The 27,813-nt window shown below is 50.3% G+C and overlaps 1 protein-coding gene across 21 annotated transcripts in view; it reads left to right on the top strand.

Annotated features, from left to right (window-relative positions):
- ubr4 (ubiquitin protein ligase E3 component n-recognin 4) overlaps positions 1 to 27,813 on the top strand; it is a 58,845-nt gene that overhangs the window by 26,784 nt on the left and 4,248 nt on the right. For 6 of the 21 annotated variants that reach the window (XM_072713443.1, XM_072713445.1, XM_072713442.1 and 3 more), the window contains 54 exons: positions 157 to 373; positions 889 to 1,105; positions 1,855 to 1,887; positions 2,171 to 2,468; positions 2,770 to 2,944; positions 3,735 to 3,875; positions 4,056 to 4,177; positions 4,385 to 4,496; positions 4,594 to 4,724; positions 6,234 to 6,411; positions 6,647 to 6,751; positions 6,966 to 7,118; positions 7,820 to 7,988; positions 8,533 to 8,737; positions 8,830 to 8,943; positions 10,768 to 10,977; positions 11,165 to 11,314; positions 11,781 to 12,008; positions 12,121 to 12,199; positions 12,599 to 12,820; positions 13,410 to 13,578; positions 13,710 to 13,854; positions 13,958 to 14,043; positions 14,150 to 14,237; positions 14,332 to 14,525; positions 14,910 to 15,149; positions 15,342 to 15,480; positions 15,573 to 15,719; positions 16,330 to 16,458; positions 17,170 to 17,513; positions 17,813 to 17,903; positions 18,357 to 18,441; positions 18,543 to 18,670; positions 18,744 to 18,873; positions 19,703 to 19,860; positions 19,952 to 20,061; positions 20,326 to 20,467; positions 20,655 to 20,736; positions 21,069 to 21,242; positions 21,450 to 21,571; positions 21,652 to 21,849; positions 22,141 to 22,221; positions 22,367 to 22,454; positions 22,773 to 22,900; positions 23,128 to 23,235; positions 23,362 to 23,481; positions 23,767 to 23,957; positions 24,321 to 24,494; positions 24,739 to 24,838; positions 25,701 to 25,919; positions 26,379 to 26,492; positions 26,694 to 26,836; positions 26,926 to 27,051; positions 27,359 to 27,553. In XM_072713443.1, the coding sequence (XP_072569544.1) occupies positions 157 to 373; positions 889 to 1,105; positions 1,855 to 1,887; positions 2,171 to 2,468; positions 2,770 to 2,944; positions 3,735 to 3,875; positions 4,056 to 4,177; positions 4,385 to 4,496; positions 4,594 to 4,724; positions 6,234 to 6,411; positions 6,647 to 6,751; positions 6,966 to 7,118; positions 7,820 to 7,988; positions 8,533 to 8,737; positions 8,830 to 8,943; positions 10,768 to 10,977; positions 11,165 to 11,314; positions 11,781 to 12,008; positions 12,121 to 12,199; positions 12,599 to 12,820; positions 13,410 to 13,578; positions 13,710 to 13,854; positions 13,958 to 14,043; positions 14,150 to 14,237; positions 14,332 to 14,525; positions 14,910 to 15,149; positions 15,342 to 15,480; positions 15,573 to 15,719; positions 16,330 to 16,458; positions 17,170 to 17,513; positions 17,813 to 17,903; positions 18,357 to 18,441; positions 18,543 to 18,670; positions 18,744 to 18,873; positions 19,703 to 19,860; positions 19,952 to 20,061; positions 20,326 to 20,467; positions 20,655 to 20,736; positions 21,069 to 21,242; positions 21,450 to 21,571; positions 21,652 to 21,849; positions 22,141 to 22,221; positions 22,367 to 22,454; positions 22,773 to 22,900; positions 23,128 to 23,235; positions 23,362 to 23,481; positions 23,767 to 23,957; positions 24,321 to 24,494; positions 24,739 to 24,838; positions 25,701 to 25,919; positions 26,379 to 26,492; positions 26,694 to 26,836; positions 26,926 to 27,051; positions 27,359 to 27,553 (8,147 nt within the window). The remainder of the gene's footprint in view (positions 1 to 156; positions 374 to 888; positions 1,106 to 1,854; positions 1,888 to 2,170; positions 2,469 to 2,769; positions 2,945 to 3,734; positions 3,876 to 4,055; positions 4,178 to 4,384; positions 4,497 to 4,593; positions 4,725 to 6,233; positions 6,412 to 6,646; positions 6,752 to 6,965; positions 7,119 to 7,819; positions 7,989 to 8,532; positions 8,738 to 8,829; positions 8,944 to 10,767; positions 10,978 to 11,164; positions 11,315 to 11,780; positions 12,009 to 12,120; positions 12,200 to 12,598; positions 12,821 to 13,409; positions 13,579 to 13,709; positions 13,855 to 13,957; positions 14,044 to 14,149; positions 14,238 to 14,331; positions 14,526 to 14,909; positions 15,150 to 15,341; positions 15,481 to 15,572; positions 15,720 to 16,329; positions 16,459 to 17,169; positions 17,514 to 17,812; positions 17,904 to 18,356; positions 18,442 to 18,542; positions 18,671 to 18,743; positions 18,874 to 19,702; positions 19,861 to 19,951; positions 20,062 to 20,325; positions 20,468 to 20,654; positions 20,737 to 21,068; positions 21,243 to 21,449; positions 21,572 to 21,651; positions 21,850 to 22,140; positions 22,222 to 22,366; positions 22,455 to 22,772; positions 22,901 to 23,127; positions 23,236 to 23,361; positions 23,482 to 23,766; positions 23,958 to 24,320; positions 24,495 to 24,738; positions 24,839 to 25,700; positions 25,920 to 26,378; positions 26,493 to 26,693; positions 26,837 to 26,925; positions 27,052 to 27,358; positions 27,554 to 27,813) is intronic. The other 15 variants (XM_072713459.1, XM_072713458.1, XM_072713461.1 and 12 more) reach the window with 11 other exon arrangements.

The raw sequence follows: 27,813 nt of genomic DNA, 5'->3' as shown, positions 1-27,813 counted from the left end.
TGAGTTAAAAATTGAAAGTCTGTCTCTCAGTCTCATTCCCTCTAGTTTTAGTTAGCCCTGTACTAAATGAAGAAGGAAAAAGTTTGACACGGGGCTTTATGCGGTGTGGTATGTGAGCACGTGGGCAATTTTAACAGCAGCAAATTGTCTCCTCAGCCCGGTGGCTTTACGGTGGAGGTCGTCAACAACAACAGCTCCATGGTGATGACGGGCATGCGCGTGCAGGTGGGCACCCAGGCCATCGAGCGTGCTCCGTCCTACCTGGAGATCTTCGGGCGCACCATGCAGATGAGCCTGACTCGAGCCCGCTGGTTCGACTTCCCCTTCACCCGCGAGGAGGCCCTGCAGGCTGACAAGAAGCTCTCCATCTTCAGTAAGGTCTTCCCACTGTCCAGGCCTCTAAGAGTGTAACTGGAAACCCCTCATTTTTCCCATGGCCGATTGGGAGGGTGCTGTATCTCGAGCATTTCTGCTTAATGGTGTTTGGTTAATTGTTGCTTTAATTTGTTTGATTTTGTCCCCTTTTTTAAATATCCAAGTTTTAATATTCATGAATTTGAGTTGGGTTGGGTTTAGTTGAGTTTGGTTGAGTTGAATAAGGCACTATAGGCTTAGAAAAGTGAGTCGAACCTGAAAAATCAAAACATAAATCAACTTGAGATAATTGCTATAAATGTAGTTTGTGTAGTGCAGTGGTCCCACACATACAGGGTTGTGGTCAGGTTCTGTATTTGTATGGGTTTCCTACCCACAATCCAGAGACTGGTTGGTGTCTGATCCCTTATCCCTGCCTTCCCCATTGAGGCTCATCTCTGTCCTACAGGGATTCTCAGTGAAAAGGGTCCATGTTTTCCACAATGATCATACGCCTCCTTTTTTCGCCCTTAGTCGGAGCTTCAGTGGACCCAGCAGGTGTTACCATGCTGGACTCTATTAAGATCTACGGGAAGACCAAGGAGCAGTTTGGCTGGCCCGACGAGCCCCCGGAAGACTTCCCCTCGGCCTCAGTCAACAACACATGCAGCCCCAACATGAACCAGAGCAACGGGAGCAGCGAGAGCGACATCGTGGCCCCCAGTGCTACCAGCGGCACTGTGCTTGAGAGGTAGCGTGCTTCCTGCAGCCCCTGCACTGCACCAACAGCCGCTGAACTGCACTGATAAACTGTTTCTATACCTTATCAGTATATATGTGGCACTGCTTTGGGATGCTTTTATCTGTTTTTATCCGTTTTATTTAAAAATGCATTCCCAAACTAAAGTCACAAAAACAATACAAATGGATGTAAAGCGTCTCATTAAGATAGATTTTTATCTAAAGTAATAGTGCTTAAAAATTGAATTGCAAAGTGGAAACAGCAGCTTGAGTACTTGAGGGCTGCAATCCTGCTAGTTTGTCACCCAGCAAACAGCTGACATGCCCGATGATGTCACTTCCTGCCGCACTGGTGACCTGAGTAATACAGCTTTGAGGTACTAGAGGTGACTCCCCTTGTATGCTATAGAATTTTTATTTTTAAAACTTTCTTTAGACTAGTATCTCCCAGTCTTTGTTGTAGTAGGCAAGTGTCGCAGGTCTCCCTGAGTACGTACTGGCCTTTCTTAGTGGAGGTTCGGAAACCCCGCTGGCCCATCAAACCCGGGCTGGCCGGCCCCAGCTTCAGAGGCGCCGGTGGCTCCTTCCTGGTTGTGCGAGCGCCTGTGTGTGTCACGTCCTGTGCACGGCTGCCCTTGTGATCTCTAGCGCACGCTCACATTTTTCTTCTGTCACATTGTCATTTTTTACTTGTTTCTTTCTGTGAACCTCACACGTTTTTTTTTTTCTTTTTCTTTGCTCCCAAAAACATAAAAAAAGTTGTGAAACTGAGTCCTTATCGACCTTGGACCGGTTAGTAAGCACCCTTCCTCTGCTTGATTGCATGGTGTCTGCGTTTGTGCGTTTGTGGCACAAGGCAAGAATAGGTTACCCGGCTTCCTTTCCAAGCATCTGACCGGGAAGTGTGTCCTGATCTTCTCCAGATGGTAGTTGGCGTGTCGCTCCTTGGGCTTGTTCCCCCCCCTCACGCTTTGTGCTGCCCCCCCCCGCCCCTCCCCCTCTGTAGTTTTCTGCTGCTCAGATGCCTTCAGGTTGCCCACTCCCTTCTCCATATCTAACTGGTGTTCCGTTCCAGGCTGGTGGTCAGTTCCCTGGAAGCTCTGGAGAGCTGCTTCGCCGTCTGCTCGACGGGCGAGAAGGTGGGTGTCACAGAGAGGGCCCGCGCGGCCGGCTGGCGCGTTCGGAGGCCCGGCTTAGACTCTGACCCCTCCGTGCCGGGGTGTGTGGCCCCCCCACAGGAGAAAAACAAAGCGGCCGCCCTCGACCTGGCCACCCAGTTGCTCTCCATGCCCACTCCCGCCGGCGTCCAGCAGCAGACCAAGGGTCTCCTGGCCAGCCTGCACACCAGCCGCACTGCCTACCACAACCACAAGGTCGGCGCTCCGCTGAAATGCCCATGTCATGTAGAATCAAGCCTTTAGTTTGTATGATGATTTTTAAATTATTTTACAACACTGTGGTTTACTTCACTGTTAAGCTTGTGTTCAGTGGATATTCAAGTAAAGTCTCAACATATCTGTAATTGTATGTAGTTTTGTGCTGTAATTACTATCCATTGGTGTTCTAATGCACCCCTACTTAAAAATGACATGTCTGACCGTGTTAACGTTCCTGTGTTACTACCATACAAACTGCAAGCTAAGCCCCCCCCCCCCCCCGCTTCCCCGTGTGCAGGACCAGTCTCTGCTGAGCAATGCCGTACAGTGCCTGAACAGCTGCAGCAAAGAGGGCAAGGACTTGGACCCTGACGTCTTCCAGAGGCTTGTCATCACCGCCCGCTCTATTGCCATCATGAGGCCCAACAACCTAGTGCATTTCACCGAATCCAAGCTGCCCCCTGCTGACTCAGGTGTGCCCATGGGGGGGGGCTGGGGGCGGGATGGCTGGGAAACTTATTTGGCCATTACACATGGCGTTTCTAATAAGCATGTTTGCTCCTTGGCATTGCTTGTGCCGGGAATTAGGTGATTCTGATGATGATGAGAATGAATACATGAATGCATGTTACATTTATATAGCACTTTCCAAAACACCCAAAGTGCTTTACAGAACCAATGGGGGGGGGGGGGGGTACTTCAACCACCACTACTGTATAGCCCCCACCTGGATGATGCAACGTTAGCCATTCTGCACCAGTACGCTCACCACACAGTATCTAAGGTGGTGACGGGGCAGGAGAGAATATAGATATAGAGATATAGGGGACGATTAGGAGGCCAGATTTTACATTTTAGCTTGGGCATCGGGGTACCACCCCTACTCTTTCAAAAGATGCCCAGGGATCTTTTATGACCCCAGAGAGTCAGAATCTCGGTTTCACGTCTCATCCGAAGGACAGCGCCATTTTTACAGCACAGTGTCCCCGTCACTGCACTGGGGCATTGGGATCCACACAGACCCCAGGATGGGCTGCCCTGCTGGCCACACCAACATCTCATCCAGCAGCAAGTCAGCTTACCTTGTTTTCAAATACTGGCCGAGCCCAAACCTGCTTAGCTTCAGATGGATTATCTAGTCAGATCTGCAAGTGGTATGACTGATGATGAGGATGAGGATGAGGATAATGGTGGTGGTGGAGATGATGATAATGATAATTATGGTGTTGATGATGCGGATGATGATGTTGATGTTCTCTCCAGAACCAGGCAATGACTGCAAGGAGAGTCAGAAGCCTGCGGAGAATGAGGGTTGCAGCTTCATCATGCAGCTGGTGAACCAGTTCTGGAAGCTCCATTCTCTCAAACCCAAGAATGCTTTCCTGGCCCCCGCCTGCCTACCCGGTGAGCCCCCCTCCCCAAATACAGGGAGGGCTTTCCTCCTGCGCTTTAGAAGTCTTTGGACTAACTATGAACAAAGATGATCTGATAATATTCCCTGGGCCGTAGCGGATGTTAAGGCTGTTATTCTGAACTGTCCCACCTGCATTTCTGACCAGAGGCTTCCCTTCGGTCCCATCTCAGGTTTGACCCATATTGAAGCCACAGTAAACGCGTTGGTAGACATCATTCAAGGTTACTGCACCTGTGAACTGGACTGCATCGACTTGGCCTCGAAAATCTACATGCAGATGCTGCTTTGCCCTGTGGGTGTCACCGAGCCCTGACACAGTGGACCTGTTTACATGTGCAATTATTTTTATAGATAGTAATTATTGTTGTGACCTTCTTAACATCCTGTCATAAGCAGTCCAATTTGCACATTATGCACATTTGTAAATGCATTATACACCAGTGTAAATGCAGAGTTTGACCATCGGGTGGCACCAACGTGCCACGTGTGGGTTTTGCAGGATACGGCCGTGAGCTTCGCTTGTAAGCAGGCGCTGATTCGAGTGCTGAGACCTAGGAACAAGCGCCGACACGTGACCCTGCCATCACCCCCTCGATCCAACACCCCCATGGGTAGGTCTCCGTGGGCCCCGCCGTACCCTCTCAGGTATCACCCCCCCACCCCCACCTCCTTCCCCCGCCGCATCGTCACCCCTCCCAACCTCCGCAGGAGACAAAGACGACGACGATGACGACGACGCGGATGACAAGATGCAGCCCTCGGGGATGACCGGCGGTGACGGTGGCCGGCAGGAGAGCCAAGAGCAGAGCGAGGTGGATCACGGCGATTTCGAGATGGTGGTGAGCTCCTCCAATGTCTGGCCCCTTAAAGAAAACCCCCTTCAGCACGTAGTTCAAAATCAGTGTCCCTTATTATATAAGATAGATATTATATAAGATGGAAGTGTCCCTGATGTCTTTCTGACTGTTCGGTCTCATAGACTAGTGGTTCTCAGCCCCCCAGTCCGTGGACCAGTATCTGTCCGTGGTCATTATTCCCCCAGGCAGCATAATGATGGTGGATTTGTGAAGGAGTTAGTTAATTTACAAAAATAAACTTATTTTCATTTACAACATCTGCATCTGAAAAAAGTAGAAACTGTTAAACGTATAAAATGTCCGTGATACTTTTCTGCAACATAAACCAGTCCACAAACATCAAGGGGTTGGGAACCCGTGTCCGATACCGTTTGTAGTAGTAGTACCTCATCACGCATACAGCATCACTATGCCATATCTGTGAGTAAATGTTGCTGCCCTTACTGGTGTTTGTCTCTTTGGAGAACCTCTTATGAAGACAGATTCTTGTCATAAGTGTAACAGTGCGTCAAAATTGAATTGCAAATCCAAAGTAATATTTCTAAATCTGTAATTTGACCTTGTAGGCAAATATTTTGCAAGTACACTTCTACTGTGACATTTCCGACAACAGATTCACACATTCAGTTCATATTGCAAGTCGAACTTTTAGGTCTACCGATTCTCATTTTACAAGAGAAATTTAGACAGTTTGTAGCCACTAATGAGCAATTGATTCATAGGCGTAAGGTAAATTTACCTCTAAAGCAATGGTACTTAAATGTCACAACGATCTTGTAATTTTATGAAGCACAAATCCATATTCAAGGTTGCAAAATGTGTACCTGTATAATCTTCATTTTACAATTACTAATCGCAATTTACAAGTTTACGATGGTGAAGTTGCAATTACAAATCAAAGTTTATGCATTTGCAACTTCAGTATGTTGACGAATCACTAGTTACAAAGGTGCGTTGCCAGTGTATTTTGACAAAAAAAAATCTTGTGACTTCCGATCCGCAGTTCATTTTTTATGTACGATTACTTTAGACGTGAATCTTCTGCTTTCTGGCCAGCTCTCTTTGTGGCTTCTACTCATCAGAAGTTGATGACCGTGAGATTATTTTTGTCGAAACCCATTGGCTACTGCCAACGTCACTTTCCCTACGTAACTAGTGATTCGTAAATGTAGTGCTGAAGTTGTAAATGTGTAAATTGAAATTCGTAATTACAACCTGAATATAAATGTAAAATGAGGATTGTGCTTGTGAAACTTTAGTGTCAGGTGCAGGCATGCATTTGCAACTCTGGATTTGCATTTCATAGAATTATAATATCTTCATGACATTTAAGTATGATTACTTTAGACATAAATCTATCTCCATAGGTCTGTATAAGGTAAAGTATATTTCAGCTGGTTTTTGTGTATTTCTGTACATTTTATGTGCCTCGTATGACTCATGCCGGAGCAGGCAGTTGTTATGTAATCCCCTTCTCCGTGTCCCCCGCAGTCCGAGTCCATGGTGCTGGAGACTGCGGAGAACGTGAACAACGGGAACCCCTCCCCCTTGGAGGCGCTGCTGGCCGGGGCCGAGGGCTTCCCCCCGATGCTGGACATCCCACCCGACGCAGACGACGAGACCATGGTGGAGCTGGCCATCGCCCTCAGTCTCCAGCAGGACCAGCAAGGTCGGGGTGCCGGATAGTCGCAGTGACCCTCCCTCGCCTTCCCTAGAGACCCAGCTATGTGGTCAAACTCCTCTTTTGAGCCTATTCCTCCTACCTAGGCTCTGCATGTTCTCCCTTATAATGCATGGACTCATAGTTCTCCCGAGACTCTGCTGTGTCCTGCGCTCACTGTCGTCCCCACGCCGGCCTTCCTGCTATGTGCTCAGGCTGCTGTTTCTCTTGTCCTCTCATACAGGAAGCAGTAGCAGTGCCCTAGGCCTGCAGAGCCTGGGCCTCTCCGGTCAGGCGCCCAGCTCCTCCTCCCTGGACGCCGGGACCCTTTCGGACACCACTGCCTCAGGTAATCACCCTCGACTCCCCTCTGCGTTTGGCCAGCCTGCTCGCCGCTTTTGATCACACGCGTGTCTGGATTTTCCGTGTTGCGTGCGCACATGGGTTTTGAGACGCTCCGGTTTAGCCCATGCTTGGGGGGGGTGGTACGGGGGCGAAGGTGACGCAGCCCAATGCAGACGCCAGCTGTCTTTGTCCTGTGACAGCCCTGGTTATGCTTTCAGCTCCAGCCTCGGATGACGAGGGCAGCACGGCGGCCACCGACGGCTCCACCTTGCGCACGTCGCCGGCCGAGCACGGGGGCAGCGTGGGCTCTGAGAGCGGGGGCAGCGCAGTCGACTCAGTGGCTGGGGAGCACAGCGGTAAGGAGGCTCCAGGCAAGGCGGGGGGGGACAGGGCCGGACCTTCTTTCCATTAGCCAGTCATGTGGCACTCATGACAAACCGCATCATCTATTACCTGTTAAATGCATCGCAAAGCTCTCTGCAAAGCCCTCTTAGGGCCGGATCAGTCTTACCTCAGGGGGTTCGGTCTGTAGTTATTAAAATGATATGACAGGCTGATTTGGACGGAATAAGAAATGTGTAGTTTCCCAGTGTAGTATCAAAGATATTGGAAATAAAACTAATCCCGTCCAGATGTAAATGTCACAGTTATTGCATCTCAAAAGCCAATAACAGCAGAATTTTCAGTTTTGGGTGACCTGTCCTCTTAATTTACTAATCACACACAGTCAAAACTTTTGCCTCCCAACCACACAGTAGCTTACAGATTGAAATGCGGTATTGACATACAGAAGATAATTTGGTCCTGAATTTTTTCTCTGGAGGCTTGTAATAATTATAGACATATCAGTTTCAGGCCGTATTAAAATTACAGGCCTCCTCTGTAATTGCATCAGTTACATTTTGTCCCCAGGTAACACTAATCCTGCCCCAAAACGGCTTACATGTGAAAACACTCACCCGATGGTGTGAGTGTGAGTGTGAGTGTGCATCCCGGCCCGGCTTTCTGTTCCATGCCTGTGTGTGGCTATGCTAACCTCCCCCCCCCCCCCCCCACCCCGCCCTGTCTGCAGTCTCAGGCCGCAGCAGCGCCTACGGCGACGGCACCACCGAAGGTCACCCACCTGGGCCCGGCAGCATCAGCTCCAGCACTGGCGCTATCAGTACCACCACAGCCCAGCAGGAGGGCGAGGGGTCCGAGGGGGAGGGCGAGACGGAGGGTGACATCCACACCAGTAACCGGTACGTCAGGGGCTGCAATGCTCTTACTGTTTTACCTTCACACAGGTTGGGGGGGTTACTATTAAACTGTCTATCCAGTACGGTTGTCTGGCCGTACAAACGTCGGTCTTTTCTCAAATGTAATGGGAGTGAATGGCATTTTTCTGTGGTGATTAAAGCACCAAAACATACATTGGAATAATCCACAGCAGCGTCTCTGACCAGAAATCGTGACCCGGTTTCTAAAGACAATCCACAGACTTTGTAGTGAGCAGTTTAATGCAGGAACGATTTTCTACTACCGAACTCCACACAACAATCGTATCACTGTGGAGAAGATGCGAGCACAAGCTCCGCCGCGCTTGGTGTGTGGAGTTCGGTGGATGAAAATAGTTCCTACATGATCCACAGACTTTGTAGCGTTATTGTTTGAGTCACTCAGAAGGGGGGGGGGGGGTTTCCACATGCTATTAATGCTTTATATCACACAGATGATGCTGTGGGGGTTTTACTGTCACTTTAGTTATGTTTCCCGTATCTGAGCATCTGCTCCCCCCCCCCACAGGCTGCACATGGTCCGCTTGATGCTGCTTGAGCGTCTGCTCCAACACCTGCCCCAGCTACACACTGTGGGCGGCGTCCGCGCCATCCCCTACATGCAAGTGGTGCTCATGCTTACTGCCGACCTGGACGGAGATGACGAGAAGGACAAGGGTGCTCTGGACGACCTGCTGGCCCAGCTCATCGCTGAGCTCGGCATGAACAAGAAGGTGGGTGACCCCTACTGCAGAGTCACTGCCAGTGCAGTCACATCTACATGGTTGCATGTGGGTTTATCGTTTTCTCTAATCTGGACCTTCAGGACGTCTCCAAGAAGAATGAGCGCAGCACCATGAATGAGGTCCATTTGGTCATCATGAGACTGCTGAGTGTCTTCATGTCACGCACCAAGTCTGGGTCAAAGTCGTCCTCAGAGGTACATGGAGCCCCCTGCTGTAGCCTGCAACACTGGAGTGTGGTACAGAGTGACAAACCACCTTCGTACACTGTGACACTTGGCACTCACCTCCTAGCTGCAATTAGGAGGAGATGCTGTCCTCCTGACTATCTTCAGGAGGGTATACTCTCCTCTTGGCTGCTTTCAAGAGTATACCCTCTCCTTCTGGCTACCTTCAGGAGACACTGTCTTCCTGTCTATCTTCAAGAGAGTACACTCTCTTCCTGGCTGCTTTCAGGAGGAGACTCTCTTCCTGGTTGTGTTTTGGAGGAGGCACTCTCCTCCTGACTACCTCCAAGAAGAGACACTCTCCTCCTGATTACCTTCAGGAGGAGAGGAGATGCTGTCCTCCTGGCTCCCGCCAAGAGGAGGCGCCCCCCTCTTGATTGCCTCCAAGAGGAGACGCCGTCCCCCTGGCTCCCTCTAAGAGGAGACGCCCTCCTCCTGGCTCCCTCTAAGAGGAGACGCCGTCCCCCTGGCTCCCTCTAAGAGGAGACGCCGTCCCCCTGGCTCCCTCTAAGAGGAGACGCCGTCCCCCTGGCTCCCGTCAAGAGGAGACGCCGTCCCCCTGGCTCCCGTCAAGAGGAGACGCCGTCCCCCTTGGCTCCCTCTAAGAGGAGACGCCCTCGCCCTGGCTCCCTCTAAGAGGAGACGCCCTCGCCCTGGCTCCCTCTAAGAGGAGGCGCCATCCCCCTGGCTCCCTCTAAGAGGAGACGCCGTCCCCCTTGGCTCCCTCTAAGAGGAGACGCCCTCGCCCTGGCTCCCGTCAAGAGGAGACGCCCTCCCCCTGGCTCCCTCTAAGAGGAGACGCCCTCGCCCTGGCTCCCGTCAAGAGGAGACGCCCTCCCCCTGGCTCCCTCTAAGAGGAGACGCCGTCCCCCTTGGCTCCCTCTAAGAGGAGACGCCCTCGCCCTGGCTCCCGTCAAGAGGAGACGCCCTCCCCCTGGCTCCCTCTAAGAGGAGACGCCGTCCCCCTTGGCTCCCTCTAAGAGGAGACGCCCTCGCCCTGGCTCCCGTCAAGAGGAGACGCCGTCCCCCTGGCTCCCTCTAAGAGGAGACGCCGCCCCCCCTGGCTCCCTCTAAGAGGAGACGCCGTCCCCCTGGCTCCCGTCAGGAGGAGATGAGACGTCCCCCTCTTGATTGCCTCCAAGAGGAGACGCCGTCCCCCTGGCTCCCTCCGAGAGGAGACGCCGTCCTCCTGACTCCCTCCGAGAGGAGGTGCTCTCCTCCTGGCTCTCGTCAAGAGAGAAGGCTCTCTCCTCCTGGCTCTCGTCAAGAGGAGACACTGTTGTCATAACCATCTTCAGCGGGAGCTCCTCTCCTGGCTCCCTGCCTTCGGGAGGAGAGACCGTCCTAAACAACTTTGTTGCTGTTGCTGGTATGAAGAAATACCACTGCTAAACACTTCCTGTTAATACAGCTAGGTTTCCTTCTGAAACTAAAGCCATACTGCTGGAATTTTTTGAAACTGTAAAACAAAATTTGCACAACAGTTTGCTGTTTATATAGATGTTTAAATTTCCAATCAGTGTATTCAAGCCTGATCCTCTTACCACTACCCAGCAGTCATACTTCAGTGCCTGTGATGGGGTGGGGGGTACTGTGTGGCATCAGTTACTGTCTGACCCAGTGGGGGAGGTCGGTAAAGTAGCAGGTGGGAAGTGGATCACAGGGAGTGTCAGACTGACGGCACAGGATGATCTAGGATGGTTTAAGGGTGGCTTCTTCTCCTGTCTACCAGGGGATGCTGTACGCTGATGAGCTCCAATGCAGTGGCTGTGGTTCTCATTCTCTTTCCGCCAGTCCTCGTCCTTCATCTCCAACGCCACGGCAACAGCCCTCCTCAGCTCCGGCGCCATAGACTACTGTCTGCATGTACTCAAGTCCCTGCTGGAGTTCTGGAAGACGCAGCAGGGTGAGGAGGAGCCCGCCGCTGCCAGCCAGCTCCTTAAGCCCCACACCTCCTCCTCGCCCCCGGATATGAGCCCCTTCTTCCTGCGCCAGTATGTCAAGGTGGGTGTGCCCCAGGTTTAACCAATTGGACGTGTCTGCTGTCGAATGGGTTGTGCGTCTGACACGCTGCATGTGGCACTCTGCGTCGGTGAGCATGCATTTCCAAGGCGGTGTGAGAAATGCCTCTTGAGTTGTCGACCAGCTGCCGTGAGCAGCCGCACGTTAACGGCTGGGTCCTCTGACGCAGGGCCATGCGGCCGACGTGTTTGAGGCCTACTCCCAGCTGCTCACCGAGATGGTGCTGCGACTGCCGTACCAGATCAAGAAGATCGCCGACGCCAACTCGCGCATCCCACCGCCCATCTTTGACCACTGCTGGTTTTACTTCCTGTCTGAGGTAACCAGTGCCACGTGCCATTTATTTATATATCAATAATCAGGTAAAACAGACCCGTCCACTTAGCCGACTTTTTATATGAAGCAGCTCTTGCTCGGTTACATTTCATTATTTAATTTTCCCAGTTTTGCACATTGCCACTGTTTTAATGCAGTAATTTGTGCCACTGGTATACTGGCTCAGAAGGTAGGGCTGTGTCTTAACACCCAGTTAAACGTGGGCAGAATCTATTTTTTTCATACGCCCATACAGCCCAGATATATAGTGCGATATGCTGTATTTTCATGGTATTTTCAAAAACAACATTATTTTGGTATTTTGAAATCTTGCCAAAAGTTCCCCCAAGATTTCAAAATACCGCAGTGTGCCCCAGTGTTGTGGGGGCTTCCATTTTCTCCCTGCCTGTTCCTGGCACTGGCTTCAGGTTTGCCCGTCCTCATGCGGCCTGCTTCTTACCCCCCCGCAGTACCTGATGATCCAGCAGACCCCGTTCGTGAGGCGTCAGGTCCGCAAGCTGCTGCTGTTCATCTGCGGCTCCAAGGATAAGTACCGGCAGCTGCGCGACCTGCACACGCTGGACTCGCACGTGCGCGCTATCAAGAGGCTGCTGGAGGAGCAGGGCATCTTCCAGCGGGCCGGCATCGTCACGGCGACGTCCGGCTCCGCCCTGCAGTACGACACCCTCATTAGCCTGGTGAGTGTGGGCGGCCGGGGGCATGGCCCTAGGGCGTCAAGCTTTCGGTGCCATGTTGGGTGGGGGGAGGTCTCCTTCCTGACTGCATCTCCGGTCTGCCCCCCTTTCTCAGATGGAGCACCTGAAAGCCTGTGCGGAGATAGCCACCCAGAGGACCATCAACTGGCAGAAGTTCTGCATGAAGGACGACTGTAAGTGACCCCACTGTTACAGCTTTCCCACCTTGCTTTCGACAGAAAAATGGTTTTTCCTGCCTTCCAGTGTTTGTCAGTCATCTGGATTTCATCTTACTTTGGGTATTTATATTGTACACTTATTTTGGTACTTCAAACTACATTAAGCCTTTTTACATTAAACATATTGATTCATAAGGTCCATTTTTGGCTGGACCCAGATTAATTTTCTCCGCATACGGGCCACTGTCTGGACATTCAGAACTCTTGCCGTAGGTGTTTAAAAGACCTCAAAAATTGTAATCAGTTTTAATAATAGTGGATGGCTGGTTATCAAAGCAGTCCTGAAATATTGCTGATCCTCTCTCAGATGTTCATGTGGCTTATGACCCCCCCCCCCCCACCCGCCCCCCCCAGCGGTTCTCTACTTTCTGCTGCAGGTCAGCTTCCTAGTAGACGAGGGCGTGTCCCCGGTGCTGCTGCAGCTGCTGTCCTGCGCACTGTGCGGCAGCAAGGTGCTCACGTCCTCGTCGGCGTCCTCCGCCGGCTCCACGGGTGGGGCCGGCTCCTCCCAGTCCTCCCAAAGCAAGTCCTCCAGTAAGAAGAGCAAGAAGGAGGACAAGGAGAAAGAGAAGGATGGTAAGCGCGGTGGGACTGGGAGGGGCAGTGATCCTGAAGACCCCCTGGGTCAGAGTTAGCAGTCTGGCTTTCTGACTGCAGAATGGAAGATGATTTGATAGAACCAGGTGCAATGGGGGGGTCAGTCGCATCCCCAGGTTACCTGCAGTCAGCCAACGGCTCATTTCCCTCAGATTAAACCCTCAAATAGAGGGCAGTGTGTATTTGTGGGAGCATGTTAGAATTTATATGTAAGTTGCCCCTATTAGGGGCCCCATAAAGGGGGGTGGGGGGAATTAGGATGATTCCAAGGGCCCCTGAGTGACTGCAGCCCTAAAAACTTTGGAACGTAATCCAATTCATCTGGCTTGGGGGCCCAATATAATTTGCTTTCATAGGGCCCAGAATCTTTTGCCACCACCCCTGGCCACCATTTGAGTTTCGGACAATTAAAGTAGATCTGATCCACTGTGGAGTTTGTGGAGGTGACTAGTGTGAATGAGTGTGTGCGCGTTGCTGTGGAGCGTGAGGGGTTCCTCCCGATGCATCGTGCAGCGTTTAACCCGTCCCCGTGCCCCGTCCCCGTGCCCCGTCCCCGTGCCCCGTGAAGGCGACAGCGTGGGAAGCCAGGAGGACCAGCTGTGCACCGCGCTGGTCAGTCAGCTCAACAAATTAGCCGACAAAGAGACCCTCATCCAGTTCCTGCGCTGCTTCCTGCTGGAGTCGAACTCCTCGTCCGTGCGTTGGCAGGCTCACTGCCTGGCTCTGCACATCTACAGGTACCCACACGCACCCGCAGATGACATCCCACAGGTTAACTTGGCCTTAAGTTGTGTGATTTGATGACAGTTTGAAAAAAAGTGCTCTTGGTATATCAGCCGCTTATGATGTGAATTTGCATCCTGCACAGGAACTCCAGTAAGTCCCAGCAGGAGCTGCTCCTGGATCTCACATGGGCCATCTGGCCAGAGCTCCCAGCATATGGGCGCAAGGCCGCCCAGTTCGTGGACCTGCTGGGCTATTTCTCTTTGAAGACTCCACAGACTGAGAAGAAGGTAAAACAAAAACACTGCCCTCGGATTATCTTTGAGCTCTTGGTGGACTTAAGGCGGGGGAAGGTGAGCTGGTTTTTGGAGTGGTGGTCTCTTGTGTTTACAGCTGAAGGAATACTCTCAGAAGGCTGTGGAGATTTTAAGAGCTCAAAATCATATTCTGACCAACCACCCCAACTCCAATATCTACAAGTAAGTGTGTCCTCCTCCGGGGTGTCCCACACAGTGGATGGCAGCTTTTGTTTTTAAGTCAGAAGCTTTACACACTTCAGTGATATGATTGGTCGTCATTTCACAGCACCTTGTCTGGATTGGTGGAGTTCGATGGGTTTTACCTGGAGAGTGACCCCTGCCTAGTCTGTAACAACCCCGAAGTGCCGTTTTCTGTGAGTGCTAAGTAGTTGTGTTCTGGAGATCTGCGTTGTTCCCATTGGCTACTCAAATAAACACAAACCTTTGGCTCCTTTTCCTGCCCATCAGAACATCAAGCTCTCCTCCATAAAAGTGGACACGCGCTACACCACCACACAGCAGGTGGTGAAACTCGTGGGCAGCCACACCATCAGCAAGGTCACCGTCAAGGTCGGCGACCTGAAGCGCACCAAGATGGTGCGCACCATCAACCTCTACTACAACAACAGGACGGTGCAGGCCATCGTGGAGTTGAAGAACAAGTGAGTTCTGGATTCTCCCCTCAAACCTCCTCTTGTTTGTTGAGCTCCCCGGGTTACGATGTTTCCATATTTTGACCTTACGTTGGGTAAATGCTTTTCACTTTGTCATTATTCAATAAGGTATTCAACAGTTTTGTTTTTTTTTTTAATATATATATTAGACTTTGTATTAATGATTTTGCCCAGCATGTTTTAAGGTAGGCCAGGCCAGGCTATGATGTCTGTTAGGTTTGGTCTACTGTATTAAAATGTATCTTCGCCTTACAATATTTTCGCCTTCAGAACGTAACCCGGGGAGAGGCTGTATTAATCACCTCTGCCTCGTTAAACGTTCACCATCCTGTATGGGATGTATTTTCACTAACCTGCCCCTCCCTCCCTCAGACCCGCTCGCTGGCACAAAGCCAAGAAGGTCCAGCTGACCCCAGGGCAGACCGAGGTCAAGATCGACCTCCCCCTGCCCATCGTGGCGTCCAACCTGATGATCGAGTTCGCCGACTTCTACGAGAACTACCAGGCGTCCACGGAAACGCTGCAGTGTCCACGGTGCAGCGCGTCCGTGCCGGCCAACCCGGGCGTGTGCGGCAACTGTGGCGAGAACGTCTACCAGTGCCACAAGTGCAGGTGATGCGTCTTTGTAGCTTATCGACTGCAGCTGTTGTGGCCACCAACCATGTCGCTAAAGGTTTAACGTCTAATTTAAACATCTCAGATCAGATTAGCTCCATGGACAGTGGGAATTTATTTCACTGGTTCTTGCCTTGTGAATCATAGCTGATATATATATATATTTTTTTTTTGTTTAAATGCCTCCAGGTCCATTAACTATGACGAGAAGGACCCCTTCCTGTGTAACGCTTGCGGCTTCTGCAAATACGCGCGCTTTGACTTCATGCTTTACGCCAAGCCGTGCTGCGCCGTGGATCCCATAGAGAATGAAGAGGACAGGAAGAAGGTGGGTTGTGTGGTCTTCGTTTGGGCCGCCCGCCGGCTTGTAAGTGTGATGGCGGTCCGTCAGACTCTGACTCCACCGAGTCCTCCCCACAGGCCGTCACCAACATCAACACCCTGCTGGACAAGGCCGACCGCGTCTACCACCAGCTCATGGGGCACCGGCCGCAGCTGGAGAGCCTGCTGTCCAAGGTGAACGAGGCAGCCCCGGAGAAGCCCCAGGTAAGGGGCATGACATCACAGGTTTGCATAGAGCCGCTGCTGACCGCTTGCACCACACGATGTCTGTCACACACGAGCTGTCTCATCGTGCCATTAAGACGCTCCATTTAGCCTATTGTCTGTTTTGTTTTTTTCTTTTCTCCCTTTTTTTTTTTTTCTTCTCCTCTCTCTCCCTCTCTCTCTCTTCCCCCCTTCTTCTCCTTTGTTTCCCCTCCCCCCCCTCTCCTTCTTTTGAGGAAGTAAATAAAAATATAAAATAAATAAATAACAAAATAAATAAATAAATACTAATGAAGTAGTCCTCCGCAGAGGGGGGTGGAGGAGGGAATAAAAATAAATAAATGCTCCATTTAGTCATGTGATTCTATTATAAATTCAATGCAAAAAATTCTTTACATTTTCATTACTGATGTAGCAACTCAAGTTTGTCATAGATAAGATCATATTGTCGTCCTTCAGTTTAGATCTAATTGGTTGTGGCTTTTGCCCGTTTTCCTGACCTGAAGATGCTCCTCTGAATGTATTATTAGCTGTGGTAGCATGTGGAGATGTTTCTCCTGGACGTTGTGCCTCAGAGCTCCTTACCTGGCACCCTGTGTGCTGCTGTGCTCTGCCTCCATACTGCCTGCAGGATGACGCGGGTTCCGGAGCAGGGATGGGAGGCTCCTCCGCCAGTGTGAACAGGTACATCCAGCAGCTGGCGCAGGAGTACAGTGGTGACTGCAAGACCTCCTTCGACGAGCTCTCCAAAATAATCCAGGTGCGGTATGGAGGAGCAGCTCTCACTATATCCTCAGCCCCCTTAGTACTGTGTGATGGTTCTGCTGAACCTGTGATGCAGATTTTCTTGGACCTAAGGGGTGACAGACGAGTGTCTTTAGTATTGGCAGGTAACACACTGGTTTTCTCCAATAAAGACTAGGAGAGCACTCTTGTTGTATTTGGCATGAATTGCTTAACCCAAACTGCTTCTGTGAAATGCAGTGCTCACGGAAAATCTTGGAACGCTTTCTTAGTTCAGTAAAAATATTGCAAATTTATTGGTGTTATAAAAATCACTATTCCATTCATTTGTTTACAAAAATATTTGTCACATTAGAAATAACCAAGTAAGTCATTAATTTCAATCAGTATTAAACTGAAACCCAAATTATAGTTTTAATTAGTAACACCTTTGCAATAACATAACACCGAACATTTGTGTTTAGTATCTCTTTTGGAGCCAATGACTACAATTGCAATTAATAGCAAAATGGCAAGAACAGAACTGAATGATTCGGTCAAAAAAATTATGATATTGCTTGTCAATGGACATTTATTATGAAACCAGTAAATTTGCAACATTTTTATAGAACTAAGGAAGGCTCCCAAGAATTTCTGTGAGCGTTGTAGTTATTTGTGTGAACGGGTGAAAAACCGAATTCCCGATAGAAGTTTACAAGGTGGTGACCTCAGCTCCTCTGATCTCCAGAAAGTTCTGGCATCCCGCAAGGAGCTGCTGGAGTACGACCTGCAGCAGCGAGAGGCGGCCACCAAGTCGTCACGCAGCGGCGCCCAGCCCACCTTCACCGCCAGCCAGTACCGCGCGCTCTCCGTACTGGGCTGCGGCCACACCTCCTCCACCAAGTGCTACGGCTGTGCGTCGGCGGTCACCGGCCACTGCATAGCGCTGCTGCGCGCCCTGGCCACCAACCCGTCCATCCGGCAGATCCTGGTGCTTCAGGGCCTCATCCGCGAGCTCTTCGAGTACAACCTGCGGCGCGGCACCGGCGCCATGCGGGAAGAGGTGCGGCAGCTGATCTGCCTGCTCACCAGGTACAGCAAGCATGGGCGTTTGGGTGCCGGTTTCCATGATCTCTAAGGACTGGTGCAGATGTCTGGGCCGAACTTCAGTCCTTAAGTCTGGTGGACAGCATCTGGTGCTTCATGGCACTTTCTAGACATTTTAATGCATTAACAACTTTAGCCTGAGCAAGATGTGCTGGGTTTTTGCAGATCTGTGATGTAAAAAGTCATGCTTACAGTCTTTTGAGGGTCTACAGTAATTTTTTGAGAACTAGTGTTGTTCATTCTTTAAACCACTGAATTTGACCGCTTTGCTCATCTTCTCTCAGAGATCATCCTGATGCCACTCAGCAGATGAATGACCTCATCATTGCAAAGGTGTCTGCTGCACTGAAGGGCCACTGGGCCAACCCTGACCTGGTAGGTACCCAAGCGTTGAGTTTCACAGCAACCTGATCTTGTGTGAACCCCACCCCATTTCAGTTATCAAAGTTGCCTCATCCAGTACACACCTCAGCTCTGTCAGATGGCACAGCAGGGTTGTGGGTTCAAGTCCCATGAGGTAGCATGTTCTGTCCTTGAATGGATAGTCAACGCCAGTTTATTCGGTAACCCAGTGTTTCCGAATCCGGTCCATGGGGACCCACAGACAGTCCACGTTTTTGTTCCCTTCCAGCTCCCAGTAGGGAGCAAAAATGTGAGCTGCCTGGCAGAAAGCTGGAAGGGAGCAAAAATATGGACCGTCTGTGTCCCCGAGGACCGGATTGGGGAAAACAGTGCAGATACCCGATGGTACTGACATACTCAACTGTGATGGACTAAAAGCAAAATAATGAATGAAATGACAAGGCTGTGTTGGCCCTTCCATTGTAGGTGAGCAGCCTTCAGTACGAGATGCAGCTTCTCACTGACTCCATAGCTAAAGAGGGAGGTTGCTGGGAACTGCGGCTTCGCTGTGGTGAGTCGGGGTGCTTGGCTGGGGTGTGGGCGGCACGCGACTTCTGCAGTCCACCCATAACACTACATCAGTGCTTGAGGTTCACTCTCCCGCCCATGCAGCTCTCAGCCTCTTCCTAATGGCCGTGAACATTAAGACCCCGGTGGTGGTGGAGAACATCACCCTGATGTGTCTGAAGATCCTGCAGAAGCTCATTAAGCCACCCGCACCCACCAGCAAAAAGAATAAGGTAGCGGTTTGTTCTGTTAGGCCACGTTTATCAGCATTCAAGAGATCAGCAGCTGACTCAGTCTGTCTCTCAGGATGCTGCTGTTGAGTCCCTGACCACTGTCAAGCCCTATAGCAACGAGATACACGCTCAGGCCCAGCTCTGGCTAAAAAAGGACCCCAAGGCGTCCTATGAAGCCTGGAAAAAGTGCCTTCCGGCCAGAGGTGAGTTTGTTTCTCTCTCTCTGTAACTGTATGGTGGTGTTGAAGTTAAGCCTAGTTCATACTTCACTTTTCCACATGTCTGTGGCAGCTTATATTCGTGCTACATTTAGCCGATAGTTGTGTGATACAGTGGTGATATTCCACCAGACCAGTAGGGGGCAGGCGTATTGCAAAAAACACAAATAGAAGCAGTGTAGTAAAACGGGTAAACCTGCAAGAACATTTTTAAAGATATTAGTCAAGGCTTGGGCGGCATTACTAAAACAAACACAATGACTTGTACCAAAACAAAGTGACTTGTAAGGTATTTTGCAATCATTGCGACAAAATTAGCTGGGAATCCTCCCTCGGCTTGGCCCATTTTATCACCAGTATTTGAAAATGCTGGAATAGTGCTGCTTTTTAAAATACCGTAAACCTTGGTAGAATGTCGAGACATTGTTAAATTACATGTGCAGGTACCTCCGACCCTCTTCGTACAACTGCTCTCATAACTACTACAACAACAAGAACAGTTATCCTCCTTCTGCTCTTTTGTCGTTGACTGCTGATCTGAAAATCCACACTGCCACCTCCTGGAAATACCTAATTTATCTCACACATACGCGTTTGATGCACACAAACGTGCACGATTTCTGCTAGTCATAAAAATCTAGGCTACATGCACAGCGACTGCAGCCGTCCACAGTCAGTCCCTGCTGATGAAATTTACATAACGTGCCCTCGTCCTCAATTGAAAGCGCACTTGGAAAAGTGACATATGAATCGGCCTTAAGGCTACAGTCAGATAGGCTTATCTGCTTCTTGTGTCCGTTAAAAACTTTCCCAGGCCAAGAAGCCGTCTCAAAGCCCCTCTCCAAGGTCGACATACGGAAGCATTACCTACTAGAGAAGTACGTCTGGAAGTGGAAGCAGTTTATGAGCAAGCGTGGGAAGAGGACTTCACCCCTGGACCTCAGGTTGGGACACAACAACTGGCTACGGCAGGTAACGTGACATTGGGAGCCCCCCCGTCTTACGAATTAGCACCTGCCTTGCCCTATCTGCTGTCCCCTGAGCCTCTCCCGCTCTTTTCCAGGTGCTCTTCACCCCCGCTACCCAGGCCGCTAGGCAAGCCGCCTGCACCATAGTGGAAGCTCTCACCTCCATTCCCAGCCGTAAACAACACGTCCTAGACCTGCTCACTAGGTAATCATTCTCTCAAATGATAGTGATGTCACCTTTAAGGAACTAACCAGTCCGGCAGCCTCCCTCAAGTACTGAAACAGTGGTTTCAAATTCATATTTTAGTTTCGTGTTGAATTCTCAGAAACCTTAACATGGTATATGTTAATTTTGGCCTTTTTTAGATGACCATTTTTCATATAAATGTTACTGACTTTGTACATCCAAGACAGTCGCACGCAGTAGTGCGTGCAGGTGAAGGTGACCCACTGGTTTTGGGTTCCCCAGTTACCTAGATGAGCTGAGCATCGCTGGTGAGTGTGCGGCAGAATACCTGGCGCTGTACCAGAAGCTCATCAAGCCTGCACACTGGAAAGTGTACTTGGCGGCTCGCGGCGTCCTCCCCTACGTCGGCAACCTGATCACTAAGGTACCTCTGAGTGATTGACGTTGCCAGTAATGAACTGGCAAATGCTCTCTTTCGTTGCCTGCTTTGAAGTGGCACAGCAATGTAGATGGTGGGTAATGGTTTTAGTGGCAAACGATCATTTTGCCTAATGTGTCACAACATCACATTGCTGGTTTGCATGCATTGAGCCCTCTGTGTTCCTCTGCAGGAGATCGCCCACCTTCTGGCGCTGGAGGAGGCCACTCTGAGCACTGACCTTCAGCAGGGTTATGCCCTGAAGAGCCTGACAGGTGAGTTCATTTCTCCTGCAGCCTGACCCACTGCTGGTGCCTGGTTGTCCATTTATCAAAGGTAAGATCTTACCCCATTAGTCACTGATGGAGTTGGACCTTTAAGACCTGCAATATCTTGGTGGGAATTAGCGCTACCATCTGTATTACCAAAAATATTGCATCAGTGGGAGAAAGCACAGGATTTATATAGTGAATTCTAGAGCTATGAAACGCTTCACTCCACCTCACACTGGATGGAGTGTTCAGAGTGTCAGATATAGGTGGGACAGAATAACACCCCTGTGCACATGCCCGGAGACCCAAGTTTTGTGTACGTTTGTGTCCCCTAGGCCTCTTGTCCTCCTTTGTGGAGGTGGAGTCCATTAAGCGGCACTTCAAGAGCCGCCTTGTGGGTACAGTGCTCAACGGGTACCTGTGCCTCAGGAAGCTGGTGGTGCAGAGGACCAAGCTGATCGATGAAACGCAGGACATGCTGTTGGAGATGCTGGAGGACATGACCACAGGTATGCCTTCCCGCCCACGTGCCAGGCCTTTCTCCACTTTACCCTCTGGCTTGGTCATTGGTGGCTTTGGGTGAGGATAATGTAAAGCAATTCAGTTGAACTGAGTTGAACTGAACTGAGTTGAACTGAACTGAGTTGAACTGAACTGAGTTGAACTGATCGGGGTTATAAAGATTGGTGCCCACTCAATGGCCTCTACTTTTCAAGGGACGGAGTCTGAGACCAAGGCTTTCATGGCGGTGTGCATCGAGACGGCCAAGCGTTACAGCCTGGACGACTACAGGACGCCTGTGTTCATCTTCGAGAGGCTGTGCAGCATCATTTACCCCGTGAGTGATCACGCAGGCTTTGGTTAGCAAGGTTCTCTGAGGGCACCTCCGTGACACACCCCCCTACTCTTCCCTTTCAGGAGGAGAACGAGGTGACGGAGTTCTTCGTGACTTTGGAGAAGGACCCACAGCAGGAAGACTTCTTGCAGGGGCGCATGCCCGGCAATCCCTACAGCAGCAACGAGCCAGGAATCGGGCCCCTCATGAGGGACATAAAGAATAAGATCTGCCAGGACTGTGACCTGGTAGCACTGCTGGAGGATGACAGCGGCATGGAGGTCATTATACTTGCTAATGAGCTTCTATCTGAGGCAGCCTGAAAATGTCACAAGATGAATTGCCCAGTAACATACGCAGCATACATGTTACAAAGTACTAAATCAGTCTGTCAAGTTTTTTCCCAAATTACTATACTCCTGTAATGGCTATATTTTCATACCTCTACTTAGAATTGAAATATTCCCAAGACACCCCCCACTGCCCCCAAAATGTTCTGCACCTTGAGTTTTCTAAAACGTACATAAGAACATTGTTTTGAAGCCTCACTTGACATTTTCCTTTCGCTGTAGTTGCTTGTGAATAACAAGATAATTAGCCTGGATCTTGCGGTTGCTGAAGTCTATAAGAAGGTGTGGTGCCCCACCAATGAGGTATGTGATACAGACAAGCATGGATCTGGTGGTTAAACAAAAGGCAGCCCAGACTGAGTCTCCCTGTTTAGAGGGGCTTTGGGACGGTCTGGTAGTTTTGCCTTGTTTGCTTATGACTCGGATTAAGATTATGTTTTGTGTCCAGGGGGAGCCCATGAGAATTATCTATCGCATGAGAGGCCTTTTGGGTGATGCTACAGAAGAGTTTATCGAGTCACTGGACTCCACCACAGGTAATGATTAAAGATAAAAAATGCTCTGGCATACATACCCAAGGCAATGAAAGGCAAAATGTTGTTTTACTCCACACCTATCAAGTGAATTATTTATGACAGTGATTATTGCAGACTTGTTCAAACACGGCTGGTCTGGGCCTGATCTGTGGTATCTTTCGGCATTTGTTCAGTATCTTTCGGCATTTGTTCAGTTCTTACACAGATGTGTTCTTTCAAGTGGAACATGGCATAAATATTAAATTAAATGTAAGGGGCCGTGTTCAGTCATGAGCAGTTTGTATCTCACTGATCCATGTTTTACCAAAACGTGTGCAGATGAGGAGGAGGATGATGAGGAGGTGTACAAGATGGCCGGCGTGATGGCTCGCTGCGGGGGTCTGGAGTGCATGCTCAACAGGCTGTCTGGAATCAAGGACTTCAAGCAGGGGAGGCACCTTCTCACGGTGAGGGTAGACCCCCCCCCCCGATGATCACACTGCTGCCTGTGGCCCCGAACCCAGCCCAAAGATCATGAATGTTAATCCCAAAAGTTGATGGATGTTATCTGCCAAGATCTCCATTCTTACCTTAATGCCACCATGAGACGTGGTAATTGTTCTAATGGAGGCTGGTTTTGACGTCTTTTGTAAGCGATTATTCTCAGGCCGGTAAAATCTGCTTCTTTGTCCAGGTTCTGCTGAAGCTGTTCAGTTACTGTGTGAAAGTGAAAATCAACAGACAGCAGCTCGTCAAACCGGAGATGAACACACTGAACGTTATGCTGGGAACCCTCAACCTGGTGAGAAGATCCGCCCCCGCCGTGGCTCAGCGTGCCAGTCCTGTCTGGCCGACAAACCCCATTTCTCAACTGAAGCGTCGAGTTAATTGGATTAACGAGAACAGAGTGGTTTCTCTCGCTTTTCAGGCGCTGGTGGCCGAGCAGGAGAGCAAGGACAGCGGCGGGGCGTCCATAGCGGAGCAGGTCCTCAGCATCATGGAAATCATCCTGGATGAAGCCAATGCCGAGACCGTCTCTGAGGATAAGGTGGGCAGCAGCTGGATCGTCATCGGGAGCGATTAGTGACGATTGTCTGTAACAAGTATCTGTAATGGTAGCGGTTTACACCATTCGGCAGCTGAGACCATGTGATTAATTGTCCACTAGGGCTCTTGTTCATAAAACGCAACGTTGTGTCTGGAGAAGAGACATGAGCTCCGTCCTACTGAATCCTGCTAACGTCCCCCTACCAGCATTGTGCACAGTGGATTTTTGGGTTCAGATCCATTCTGATATGTGTGTTCACCATCTGCCTACCCTGCTCTCTCCCAGGGTAACTTGCTGTTGACTGGGGACAAAGACCAGCTGGTGATGTTGCTAGATCAGATCAACACACCCTTCGTACGTTCGAATCCCAGCGTGCTGCAGGGCCTGCTCCGCATCATCCCCTACCTGTCCTTCGGGGAGCTGGAGAAGATGCAGATCCTGGTAGAGCGTTTCAAGCCCTGCTGCAGCTTTGACAAGTACGTCGGTCTGCAGCCCCAAAGGAGGCCTGTTCTCTTTATGGGCTGTGAGGAACATTCAGCAGAATGGTGCTCTCAGTCCTGTCCCAGTTACTCTAGCTTATTGTACTTATTGTGCTTCCACAACCTTCATAAAGTTGACTGACCTATTTGGAAATCCATACTGTCTCTACCACTGAAATTATGGGATGGCAGTCTCCAGTCTTCTCACTCTTTGAAATTTGAATGGTTGTATTATGGTACCTGTTGACTTTTTGCAGACTGTTTGAAAGACAGGATTTCCACAATCTTTTGGAAGCGCTATTTTGACATCCATCTAATGCCTGCATGGATTGTTAATCTATGGCTCCCTGTTCCTCTCAGGTACGACGAAGAACACAGCGTGGATGACAAGGTCTTCCTAGACTGTTTCTGTAAGATCGCCGCCGGAATCAAGAACAACAGTAACGGCCATCAGCTGAAGGAGCTGATTCTTCAGAAAGGCATTACCCAGAATGCCCTGGATTACATGAAGAAGCATATCCCCAGCGCAAAAAAGTAAGCAATCGGATAAAATCTTTTTTTTTTGCCCTGTGACTTCCTTGTGTATCACAAAGATAAACAGATTAGATTGGGTGTGGGTTTGTTGGCAGTTGAAAAAAATAATAAAAAAAACAACAAACCGAACCCAGTTACTGTAAAGGACTTTTAGGAGATAACAAAATTCTTGGTGTGTTTACAGCCGCAGGATTGCTTTGCTACTGGTATCTTTAACCACTGTCTCAACCTGTCTGCCCTCCAGCTTGGATGCTGACGTCTGGAAGAAATTTCTCTCTCGCCCAGCCCTGCCCTTCATCCTGAGGTTGCTTCGAGGTCTGGCCACCCAGCACCCCCCAACGCAGGTAGGTGTCGTCACGCTGCCCCATAAGCTTCACAGCTGCTGCCACCAAAAACAGGTCTCTGCCGCTCAGGGCTTTTTGATCATAGTTTGCAGGGGTTTTGTTTTACAGTCTTACTCTCTGCTTTTTCTGCAGTGTCATCTAACACTAACCATCATTATATATTCTTAACTTGCAAGTAGATTTGTGATTGACAATTTCGAATTCTTAATTTGAAATTCCGTTTTAAATCCGTTTAATAGTTGGCTGTTGAATTCTGGAATCTGATTGGTCAGAAGGGTAATTAATATTCTATAATTGCACGCGTAGTGCCAGCCAGATGAAACACAGTAGCAAATCAATGTGCATAAATGTGTTGACATCTTCTAAGCGTGAAAATAATGTATTTAGATACAAACATGTTAGCCAAATGTATCACAACTGTGGTATGAGTGAGTTATTGCATTATACATTATAAGCTGTGCATTGCATGTTTTTAAATGCACTTCACGGAACTGTGCGGATAGTTCTTTGCCTCCACAGCCACTTGATTAAAAACGTATAATCAACATATAATCAAATGTGTAAACCAGTGTTTCCCAACCCTGTGCTCAGACAGATTTTTGCTCCCTCCCAGCTCACAGTAGCTGAAATGTGGACTAGAGTCCAGGTTTTTGCTCCCTCCCAGACAGGGAGGGAGCAAAAACCTGGACTCTCTGTGTCCCTGAGGACCGGGTTGGGCAACACTGGTGTAAACATACCATCAATGGGTTAGCTTTGGCTTAGCATTTTATCGAGCGGCAGCGTCTAAGCGGATGAGTGACATCGGCGTGACCCTGACGACGGCGGCGTGACTCTGGCCTGACGCTCCCTTCCCGCCTCCCAGGTGCTGATCGGCATGGACTCCATCAGCGACCTGCACAAGCTGGAGCAGGTGTCCAGCGACGAGGGCATCGGCACGCTGGCCGAGAACCTGCTGGAGGCTCTGCGCGAGCACGCCGACGTCAACCTGAAGATCGACGCGGCGCGGCGGGAGACGCGGGCCGAGAAGAAGCGCATGGCCATGGCCATGAGGCAGAAGGCACTGGGAACGCTGGGAATGACCGTGCGTGTCAGATCAGACCCGTGTTCATACGCGGGGAAATGCCCGCTCATATTCCATGACTGTCATGACATGAAAAGATATTTAAACTCTAATTAAAAATGGGTAAATTTATACAGTAGTTATTTAAAGGTATCACGTTTCAACGCTACTTGATACTTTGATTGGTGGGGTTCTCTGCAGGCTAGTGAACACGTCCCATAATCCCTCTGGAAATCTGAATGTTATGCTGTAGTTAGTGGTGTGTTTTGTATGAGGTAACCTTGGTATTCTGGTTTCTTCCCATAGCCCAACGTGCAGTTCAGTGAAACACTGTATTGATGCTAAATTGGCCTTACAGTGCAAGAGTTGTGTAGGAGTGTCCCATTACGGGTATACGGCGCCTGGCGCCTTGGTGCAGGCTTGGGTTAATAATAAAGATGGATTGTAGGAGGTTCATGGCAGTGCGTGATGTTGTTCCAGACCAACGAGAAGGGCCAGGTGGTGACGAAGACATCGCTGCTCAAGCAGATGGAAGAGCTGATTGAGGAGCCTGGACTGACCTGTTGTATCTGCCGGGAGGGCTACAAGTTCCAGGTAGGCTCCTCCCCCTTCACAATGCCGATTATCAGTGCCTTTAATCTTCTGTGGAAGTGCAGTGTTTCTCAGACTGGTCCTTGGGGACCGCCAGACAGTCCACGTTTTACCAGGAGCACAAACATGGACCATCTGGTGGTCTCCGGGGACTGGGCTCAGAAACACCCCTTCGGTGATCGTGTGTCCTCGCTCTCTCCGTAGCCCACGAAGGTTCTTGGAATTTACACGTTTACGAAGCGCGTGGCCCTGGAGGAGTCCGAGAATAAGCCCCGGAAGCAGCAGGGCTACAGCACGGTGTCACACTTCAACATCGTCCACTACGACTGCCACCTTGCTGCTGTCCGGTGCGTCTCCCAGGCAGCTCGCAGAAGACGTGGACACGTGGGCGAATCCTCGCTTACCATGATATCTTTCCCCTCCCCCGTTTCTCTAGGCTGGCACGTGGGCGTGAGGAGTGGGAGAGCGCCGCCCTACAGAACGCCAACACCAAGTGCAACGGCTTGCTGCCGGTGTGGGGGCCGCACGTGCCGGAGTCCGCGTTCGCCACCTGTCTGGCCAGGTCTGTGTGTTGGCGAGTAGCGTAACGGTACTGGTAAACGCTGAGCCGTCGGGCTGGGAGAAATGAGACCTTCATAGGTTGGATTATTTTGCAGTGGCCGACGCCTATTGTGGTTAACCTGAAGGAAGCCAATGAAGTTACCAATAGGAAGAGGATTGAACCAGTGATTGACAGTGTACAAAAGTCCCACCCACTGTGTGAAGCCTCAATTTTTTCGATCGTCTGTAACCCAAATGATCAAAATAGTCTGCAAATGGGTGAAGACCTACTGCTACTACTGTTCTGACGGCTCACGCTTTCTTGGCAGGCATAATACGTACCTGCAGGAGTGTACGGGCCAACGGGAACCTACCTACCAGCTGAACATCCATGACACCAAGCTGCTATTCCTGCGATTCGCCACGGAGCAGTCTTTCAGCGTGGACACGGGGGGCGGCGGGCGCGAGAGCAACATCCACCTCATCCCTTACATCATCCACACTGTGCTCTACGTGCTCAACACGTGCGTGTCCTGTCCGCTCTCACCCGCATGTACTACCGTTCCTGACCACCGGGGCCCTGGCCTTCACGTACCTGCCCTCAGGGACAGGCCTCTAGATACGATCATGTAGTGTGCCGATTTTTAACCTTGAGGGGCCTTCTGTAAGCTTGGGGCTATAGGCCGAATGCAGGGGATCCCAGATCCACTGCACTGCCCTACGAAGGCAAGCGCTGACACTGAAGCCAGGCAGCGGTGTGTCAGTAAGGGACTGAAGCTCAGTG

Source organism: Paramormyrops kingsleyae, chromosome 6, assembly GCF_048594095.1.
Source record: "Paramormyrops kingsleyae isolate MSU_618 chromosome 6, PKINGS_0.4, whole genome shotgun sequence".
NCBI classification, from domain to species: Eukaryota; Metazoa; Chordata; class Actinopteri; order Osteoglossiformes; family Mormyridae; genus Paramormyrops; species Paramormyrops kingsleyae.
This window is presented reverse-complemented; position numbering and strand designations above follow the sequence as displayed.